The following is a 9,556-nucleotide window of genomic DNA, read 5'->3' on the forward strand; positions in this document are numbered from 1 at the left end:
GGTATGATGATATTAAAAATTTTAATAAAGATTTTATCGAGAGCTCTATGTTCAACGGGTGTATAAATCTTAAGGATTTGTTTGGTTTTTGTGAGGACTATAAACGTATTTTAATAAACTGCAATCAGCAATTGATATTAAATAGAGCGTCAATAGATATAAATGCGGTTAAGCAATATAAAAATAATGACGTTGTCCTAGACGCGCCTAAGTTAAAGGACGTTAAGATAAATATCACGAAAATATTGTGGAGAATGCCTATAGTCAAGGTCAGCGACAGAGAAAAAATACGACTGTTGAAAATAGTGAACCATCAGAAACCTTTGAAATGTGCGTTTAGATCGTGGGAGTTGTGTGAATACCCATTTCTCCCTCAAAACACATCGCACTCGTGGAAAGTAAAAACATCCAATAAATTGGAAAAACCACGATATGCTATTATCGGATTTCAGACCGATAGGAAAAACAGTATGAATAAAGCAATGTCATATTTCGATCATTGTAAAATCAAAAACTTGAAGGTTTATTTGAATTCCGAGGTATTCCCATACGAAGATTTCCAAAGCGACTTTACTAAGAACAAGATGGCTACATTATACCGCGCATATGCCGAGTTCCAGAAATCCTACTACGGTCGTGAAAATGTTACACCTCTATTGACTCGATCGGATTTCAAAAAACTATCACCGATTATAGTTGTGGATATGAGCAGACAGAACGATAATGTAAAAACTTCGACTGTTGATCTCAGGATTGAGATCGATACCGAAGAAGCGTTTCCAGCCTCCACCTCAGCATATTGCTTAATATTACATGACCAGATTATAACTTATAATCCATTTAATGGTGAAGTAAGAACAATGTAAATATTTATTGTAAAACTTAATATTATAAATAAAAAATACTTTTTATATAAATATCATGTCTTTTTATTTCACATAAATTATTAATCATATAATTAATTATTAAAAAATTTGTTATTTTCCACCTTCATCATAATGGTCTTGGAAACATTGCATACGTTGCTTGGTTTCCATCAGATACGGTTTGTATGTTGAAAAAATCGGGGCCATCATTTTCGTCGAATGACAGCATACCGTCAAATGAATAGTACGGCTGGAAAAAATATATATTTTCACATATAACTTATGTATCTATAATAATTTTATAAATTACCTTTGCACTATTTACTTTTTCATTATGAATGTCAAATGTGTCGCCCTTCGTGATGCTTGAGGGTAAATAGGTTGGCGAGGTCGGTGAAATGATTGTTAAATTTCTATCAAACGACTAAAAATAAATAAATTATTAAATCTTTATGTACATAGAATAAATAAATTTGGTTATACCTTTGGAGACATTTCTCCATTCCATTGTTGCATACAGTGTTCAGTTAATTGCTCTAATGCATACATTTTGAGCTGACTAATGAAATTAACATCATGTTTAGGACTGCTTGCAATAATATGATCGTCACGTATATTTTTGATAAACGTAGTCATTTCTTCACTCGTTCTCGGCAATGATTCCGCTTTGGAAAGTTCACCATTAATATAATTCGTAAAAATATTGAATTGTTTTAAGACGATTGGATGCATTATAGTTGATTTTCGTACGATAGTTTCGAAAATGCACCATTCTAGGTAGTGAAGTCGTATGAGCTCCATACGATTTAAAAGAATTCGGCATCCGTCGTGTATCTTGGACTCTATTACTAAGGAGTTTTCACCGCTATACATCATGCTAAATAACTTTAAATTCTCTGTCTCGAGAAAAATGGTTCTTTTATATTTCGCCGGCTGCTCCAAAATAAATGATAGGATATTACCCATCAGTGAAAATATTCTTTTTAGAAACTCAGTTGAAATTTTAACATAACGTGATGGTGTTATTATATGCACCGCCACTCTGAACATATCAGTCGGATCGATCCCAATATGTATAAACTTACGTTTCACGAAGTTCAACGTATAGTTAGTAGAATCGATAAGCTCCGAAGGCGGTGTTGGCGGGACATATGTAAAGGTTTTCTTGTATATAGCTGCATTATCCGTGATTGAACCGGCCATATTTAGAAACACTTGTAAATTTATTTTTGAAACGTGAAAAAATGATTTTAAGTATCTATAGAGAACAATGACTCGTTGTTAGAGTGAATGTATTACTACTGAAGATATTACACACACCACTCTGCTTTATTTATACCCTAAAATATTGCGATGATAGAGGGTTAATAGTTTTGTTTACATCGTATTGAGTATATTGAATTCGAAAACTTAACAGGGGGGGGCATGTACTGGATAGGAATGGATGGGAGGGGGCATGGCCGTTCATAGCATGGAGGGGAGGGGTAAGGCCGGGAACGGCATGGAGGGGCATGGCAGCGATAGGCATGGCGAGACATGGCACGCGCACGATAGGGAGGGCGGGGTATCTGGATCTCCTGGATTTGCGGGGGTCACAGAACCGACTAAAACATACTACTAGTATAAAAACAAAAATAACTAATTTTATTCTGTACCCGGGCTATCCCCGTATTCAGGCCCGTACTGGACACCGGGAATTTTCCCGGTGCGCCCCATGATCAATTTAGAAATTAGCGCCTCTTTTCCCATTTTTTTAAATATAATTTTAATATATATTTACTATATATTAGAGTGTACCTATTTTTTATGTGTGTATTTCTTATGAAGCCCATATTTTAAACAAGACATTAGCAAGAAACATAAGAAAAGCAGATAAAGAAAGAGCTGAAATTGATCCTAAATTTTGTGTAGCTGTATTTGATTTACAGAAAGTATTAACTTCACCGCAAAGTGAAGTTAGTAGTTTCTATTATAAAAGAAAGTTTGCTAGCTATAATTTTACAATTTATGACATTGGGCAAAAACAGGGGTATTGTTTTATGTGGACTGAAACAGATGGAAACAGAGGTTCAAATGAAATATCAACGTGCTTATTGAAGTTTATTAAAATTACGTGTATGAAGGAAAGTGGTAGTGAAGAGTTTAGTTTTTTTTTCTGATAACTGTGCAGGGCAAAATCGAAACAGATATATTTACGCTATGTGGAAGCATGCAGCTTTTACTCAGAAAGTCAGTATTAAACATACATTTTTAGAAAAGGGACACACACAAAACGAAGGTGATAGCATGCACGCCACCATTGAATGCTCTAAAAACATAAAACTATATACATTCCAGCCCAATGGTTTACGTTAGTAAGATGTGCCAAAATACATGGAAAATCGTATATAGTGTTTGAATTATCACATGAGGACTTTTTAGATTTTAAACCCCTAGTAGAAAACTCACAATTAAATTGGAGAACATCAACTGATAACAATATAATTAAATGGAATAGTGTGAAAGATACATCCTATAAAACTCCAAATACTTTTAACATCAGGTACAATTTAAATAGTACAAGTACCATGGACACGTCATTATTGGTTAAGAAAAAAAGAGGAAGGTTTCAAAGGCGTTGTTTACCGTTAAGAGCCTATAATGAAAAATTACCAGTTGATAAAATGAAAATCAATGATTTATTATCACTATGTAACAAAGGCCTCATACCATCTTGCTACCATGATTTTTATAAATCCTTAACTCCAAAATAATTTGTATAATTGTATTATAATGTAATATTAAACTATATTAATTTCACTGTTTAATAATAATAATATTACTATTACCTATATTAATTTATTTCAAATATTGTTTTTCCATTAATATTATAAAGTGTTGTTTTTTTTTTTAAGTATTAATTTTATAAGTTGTTTTACTTCAATAAAAGTTTGTTATAATTATATTGAGTTGTCATAATAAATAATATTATTTTGATTAATAAGACACTACAATGGTTATTACTTTACTTATTTTATTTATTTATTTTTTCCAGCGAAAAAAGTCGTAACTCATAATTTTTTTAACCTATTTTTTATGGCCAACAAAAAGAGTTAGCTGAAAGTAGATTAAGTGGATTTTAAGAAAGAACCTGAAAGATTACAAAAATAATTTTAAAATTTACAATTTTTGAAAACCAGAATAAGATTTTATTTTTGAATGTTTATATTGTATTTCCTGAACATTTTGTAAAAGTGAGTTACGACACTTTTCGCTGGGGACGTCGATTTGTTTGAAGGAAGTGTATTTTCTGAGAGATGCAGGGGCTAAATGTCCAAAAGGAAAGTTATATTCTAAATACTTTAACAAAATAAGAAATTTAAAACATCATAGACTTGTGCCTCAACAACCAAAAGAAAAAAAATGTGTCGAACAGGAAACTAAATAGAATATCTATAGAATTAGACTGTGAAATAAGTAAATCTATTTTATATTATCTATAGGATATTTTGTGTTCTAGCATAAACTTATAGTTTAAATTATTATTTATAAATTATAGGCACTGAAAATGATATACGTAGATATGCTTTGAAGTAGCTTGAAGCATGAAGAGTTGTCTTGGCCGGAAATTGAAAATATTTGAAAAAAAACTACTGGACATAGATTAAGAAATTTCAAAGCCACAGATTTCTCAGCTACAGAATTACAAAAAACATGGCCTCAGTATAAAAAACCACTTGGTTATAAGCTTGTAAGTTAAAAGACATAAGAGCATGTTTGATACATCATCATTTACTAAACTGTTGAAAATATTGAATAATTGAGTGAAAGATGTTAATAGTAAAAAAATGCTCCAAGACTTAAATGAAAATGTTAATGCTTCAGAATGTAAGTATTAATGGGAAACATTTTTTTTCCTTATGACAAATAAAATGAATACTCATGATAATCTATATTTAAAAAAATAAAAAGTACTTATTTACTTAGCCTGGAGTATTATATGTTGCTAAAATATCCTACAGAATCACTAAATGTTTGGTTATTTCTGCAACGTTTTTTTATAATATAAAATTAAAGTCAGATAAGCCAAGTCCTTTGATTAATCTAATTATATTTGAATTAAGAGGATGTCAGCGCAGCTATTTTTCTTCGTAGTAACATGCTTTCGAAAAATAGTGTTTATTCCAAAATGATTAGACTTAGCGTTATACAACCTATTATAAAAATTAAAGGTAACAACATTATCTAGGGAATGTCATATCCATTTAGCTTTTTATTAGTTTTTTACTAAAATACGATCATTTTAAGTTGTCGAAAATTGTAACTTTTTAATCATAAATAACTACCGTTTCAGCTGTTTAATCAAAAAAATGGATATGACATGCCCTAGATAATATTGTAATCTTTAATTTTGAAAATTTGGTGTTTTTCTCTAAAATCACTCTAAACCGTTGTTTTGGCCATTTTTCGTAAACATGTTTTTTGTTATCGAATTTAATTTTTCATTCGTAAGGTGCTGCTGCCTACGAACGGCGGCGACATCGACGATTATTTCTCCCACTATTGCCACAATCAGCGGATTCGGACGCGTCGCGGTCGCATGCACGCACGGTATATTTTTAACTAATCGGCGAGACGGCGATTAACTATTTCGACGAAGTATAAATCAAAATTACAAGATAAGATATTATTGCAATGAATGCAATGCATACGAAATAATTTATTATAATAATATTGTTTCTATTGTTATTATATTGATGTTCAAAATAAATATAAATATCATCGATAACTATACGGTATAATGCCATGCCCTATCCCCCTATCCTCTATAGTCTATACTCTAAAAAATCTAAAATCTATACGAATACGATAGTGAGTATAGTACGTAAGTCGTAATGTGCCAGACGACAGTTTAGGACATCTAGGACCTAGGTTATTAATTATTACTTATTGACTGTTGTTATATTTCATTTATCGTGTTTACTTGTTCAACGTGAAAGTGTGAAGCACGAAACTAAACGTAATACGTTTATTATGGCGAATAAAAAACTTACTGCAAAGCGTACTATTAAAAAAAATAACTACTAGGACTCTAGTTCAAAATCGGTGGTCCAATCGTATTTTAAGGTAGACCATTAATTTATTAATTATTAGAATTTTTTAATTGTACCTAATTGTACGCAATAGCTTATATTATTATATATTTCCAGTATTATAATATTATCATAATTAATAAATATAAGTAATACTATTAATTTGCATATACCTATTGTTCCTATATATATATTCTTTAGAGAAGCAGCTAGTACGTCAACAGACGATGTTGAAAGCGTACAAAGCGTAAACGCTGCAGACTTTGTTATACCAATCCTGTAAGTAAAACTATTGAAATTAATTTGTTTATAAACAACACAAATAGATTATTTTAATTATTATATTTTTATCCCATTAATATAATATATATATTATACCTATGTTATTATTTTACAGTTTTATTATGTAAAAAAAAAAAAGTTTAAAAACCTAATTAATTATATTATTTATTTATATTAATTATAATTTTTTTATTATAAAATGTGTATTCGTAAATGATAGCTTTACGTCTTCTCCGATATGTACTGAGCAGTTTGAAATAGAGAATTATAATTTAATTGAAGAGACACATTGTGACGATGATATGTAAGTATCTATATTGTATCAAAAATTATCAAATGGAGTATCAAAAATGTATTTTTTTTAGTGAGAGCAAAGCTCCATTGGCTGGTAGAAGAATAGTTGACATTAATTATTTTTTTCAAACAAATCCAAGAAAGTCTGCATACTGGTAGTTTCGGATGTAGTTTTTTAGATATGGACTTTGTTAGTGAAATACACGTTGGTTTTTTGTCAAAATTTAAATTTAAATGCAGAATGTGTGGCATAAAAACGCTCATTTTATCTGAAAAAACTGGAGAACCTACTGAACATTTGCCAATCAATGAAGCAGCTGTAAATGGTACATTATCAATAGGTATAATTTTTAATTATTTAATAGAAGTACAAAAGATTTTAGTGAATCAAAATTATGAAGTAACATGATTAAATTTTTACATATTATATATTATATTAGGAATAGGACATAGTCAGTTATCAGAGTTTACTGCTGCAATGGAAATACCGTGTATGTCGAACACAACATACTCCAGGGTGCACGAGACAGTCAGTTTTTTCAGTTCATAACACAGCTTGGGATGAGATGAAAAAGGCAGGTGTAGAGGAACGGGAATTGGCATTAGAAGCTGGAGAGGTCGATGAAAATGGAATACCAATGTGTACAGTAGTAGCAGACGGACAATGGTGTAAAAGAAGTTATAAAACAAAGTATGATGCACTATCTGGAGTGGTACGTATACATTTTGTCATATGTTTCGTTTTAAATATTGAAACTAATATATAGGTATTCAATTTTTATATTTTTATTAAGGCTTCCATCATTGGATATAGAACCAAAAAAAGTATTGTTCGTAGGTATAAGAAATAGGTATTGCGTCATTTGTCACCGTGCCGCTTCTAAAAACGAAAAACCTTCTGAACATCGCTGTTTTATGAATTGGAATAAATCTGCAACAGGTATGGAAGCAGATGGTGTTGTTGAAGGGTTTATGAAAAGCGTCGAAATGCATAATTTGAAATTTAATAAACTGATTGGTACGTATTACGCTTTCTTTATAGTTTATAAAGTGCAAAATATAGTCTTAAAAATGTTTGTTGGTTTTACATTTTAAATTACCAAATACAGTAAAACTTCCATATAAAATAATACGCAGATACTAAAAAAATATATTTTTGACTAGAGTTATTTTCTGATATATGTATGTAAAATTTAAAAGTTGTGTATATATTAGGTATAAACATGTTTATATAAAACCATAACGCACTTGCAGTACATATTTTCTATTATTATGACCGTTATTTTGAGTGCCCATACTATATAGAAATATTAATGTATTTTTCCCATAACACACAATTTTTTAGTTTAAAATTTCATTTATATTCCAGGTGACGGAGATAGTAGTGTTACTAAAAGATTGTTAGAAGTACTACCTTATGGCCCTAATGTTTTAATTGAAAAAATAGAGTGTCGCAACCATCTACTGCGTAATTACAGTCAAAAAATAGCAGCTATTGCAAAAAAAACTTGTTATCCTATAAATTTACGTAAATTTATAATTCAAAATGCAATGCGGTTTCGAACTGGAATAGTAAAAGCTATTCGTTACCAAAAAAATGAAAATAAACCTTTATGTCAACAAATCGCACTGCTAGAACAAGACTGCCACAACTCAAAATTCATGAATTTATTGTTGTACTTCGTTCAGTTACGTATTGCTTTTGATTCATGTTTCCAATGATAATCTTCTAAAAATATTACCAATTATATAGTTGTAAATAAATAGCAATTCATAGTTACTTCTACTTACTGTTCTCATATTCAGGTCTCACTGAAGGTGTATCATTTAACCAGCATACTACTTTATTTGTAATATCAACTTCTTCATCATTAATAGATGTTACTATATTGAACAATAATATTATAATTAATTAAAATTATTGGTTAATAATATTTTGTATATAATATTATACAATTAAAAAATGATTTAATCAATAACTGGTATTGTTAGCTATTATAGTGTACCTATATTATAATAATATTATAGTATTATACATATAAATATACCTAATGGCTAATGATAGATATTTATATTATATGAACTGTATACCTATTTATAATTGATACTACTTAAAACTATTAAATGTAATCGTGGTGTTTATATTAAAACTTTAAAACAACTATTACACACAAATTAATATGTAGAAACAACCAGTATTTACTATTAGAATACCTACTGCTTCAAATACTTGAAATTAAAGTATTTAAAAATATAAGATAATAAGGTAATAGGTATAAGATATTTGATTACTTTTATTAAAACGTTAGGATTAGCTGAATATAATATCACTTACCTGTTTCTATAGTATTTTCATAATTAATATCCTGGGTAAGACTTTCTGTAGACGACATAATATTATTCTGTAATTTATTTACTAGTACTAGATTTAACATTTGGCGCTTCTAGTGAATCTTGACATTTAATACTTTAGGTATACACAATATTAATACAAATAATAATGATTTAAATTTTTAGAACTTGAAATAATAAAAACGTATTCATGGTACTTACTACTTAAAAACATATTGATAATAATAGTATAAGCCAGTGTGATATTAAGCATAATTTATTAAATTGATTAATGTGATAACCATTGTTAATCGACCATGACAATTTAACAAACAACTATTCTATTAATAAATACAACCAGTCATATTTTGTGTTGTGGCTGCACTAGCGACAAGTTCTACCAAATGCAAATACTGCCACAACTCTAAATATTTACTGTTTATTCAACATATCACGTCAAATTAGTTTTTATTCAGTGCAAGAACATATAAGTCGAAATAAGGCAGTCTTAATTTTGACTTCAGTGATAATTTGGATAAATTAAAATAAGTATACTGCCATAAGTGAATATATGGCTCTCATTGAAAATTAACTAACATTTAAATAATTCAATACTGACACATCTCTATAGTGCTAAATAAAATTATATTGAATGTGGCGTTCTTGCATTTTATAGAGCTTATTTTCTCTATTCAACGTAGTCATAACTCA

The 9,556-nt window shown here is 29.5% G+C and overlaps 3 protein-coding genes across 4 annotated transcripts; 2 read left to right on the forward strand and 1 right to left on the reverse strand.

Moving 5' to 3' along the window:
- The first annotated feature begins 254 nt into the window (after positions 1–254).
- Positions 255–866, forward strand: LOC112592440. The gene has a single exon (XM_025336491.1). It carries the CDS (start codon positions 255–257, stop codon positions 864–866), a length of 612 nt encoding a protein of 203 aa, XP_025192276.1.
- A 107-nt stretch (positions 867–973) lies between these two features.
- On the reverse strand, positions 974–2,448 carry LOC112592442. 2 transcript variants are annotated; one of them, XM_025336495.1, is made up of 3 exons: positions 1,350–2,448; positions 1,192–1,290; positions 974–1,116 (listed from the first exon to the last, which is right to left on the reverse strand). In XM_025336495.1, exons 1-3 carry the CDS (start codon positions 2,067–2,069, stop codon positions 994–996), a joined length of 942 nt encoding a protein of 313 aa, XP_025192280.1. In that variant the 5' UTR covers positions 2,070–2,448; the 3' UTR covers positions 974–993. The 2 variants fall into 2 exon arrangements, with proteins under 2 accessions (XP_025192280.1, XP_025192279.1); XM_025336494.1 differs by having other exon boundaries at positions 1,177–1,290.
- Positions 2,449–7,429: 4,981 nt separating this feature from the next.
- Positions 7,430–8,236, forward strand: LOC112592441. The gene is made up of 2 exons (XM_025336492.1): positions 7,430–7,532; positions 7,884–8,236. Exons 1-2 carry the CDS (start codon positions 7,430–7,432, stop codon positions 8,234–8,236), a joined length of 456 nt encoding a protein of 151 aa, XP_025192277.1.
- Positions 8,237–9,556: the final 1,320 nt, after the last annotated feature.

This window comes from Melanaphis sacchari, unplaced genomic scaffold, assembly GCF_002803265.2.
Source record: "Melanaphis sacchari strain LSU unplaced genomic scaffold, SCAv2.0 Contig1759_pilon_pilon, whole genome shotgun sequence".
Classification (NCBI taxonomy): Eukaryota; Metazoa; Arthropoda; class Insecta; order Hemiptera; family Aphididae; genus Melanaphis; species Melanaphis sacchari.

Coding starts and splice junctions, on each gene's coding strand:
- LOC112592441 (XM_025336492.1), top strand. CDS start 7,430: ATGAATTGGAATAAATCTGCAACAGGTATGGAAGCAGATGGTGTTGTT. Junction 7,533..7,883: donor GAAATTTAATAAACTGATTG/GTACGTATTACG, acceptor TTTATATTCCAG/GTGACGGAGATAGTAGTGTT.
- LOC112592440 (XM_025336491.1), top strand. CDS start 255: ATGCCTATAGTCAAGGTCAGCGACAGAGAAAAAATACGACTGTTGAAA.
- LOC112592442 (XM_025336494.1), bottom strand. CDS start 2,069: ATGGCCGGTTCAATCACGGATAATGCAGCTATATACAAGAAAACCTTT. Junction 1,291..1,349: donor ATGGAGAAATGTCTCCAAAG/GTATAACCAAAT, acceptor ATTTATTTTTAG/TCGTTTGATAGAAATTTAAC. Junction 1,117..1,176: donor AAAAAGTAAATAGTGCAAAG/GTAATTTATAAA, acceptor TATTTTTTCCAG/CCGTACTATTCATTTGACGG.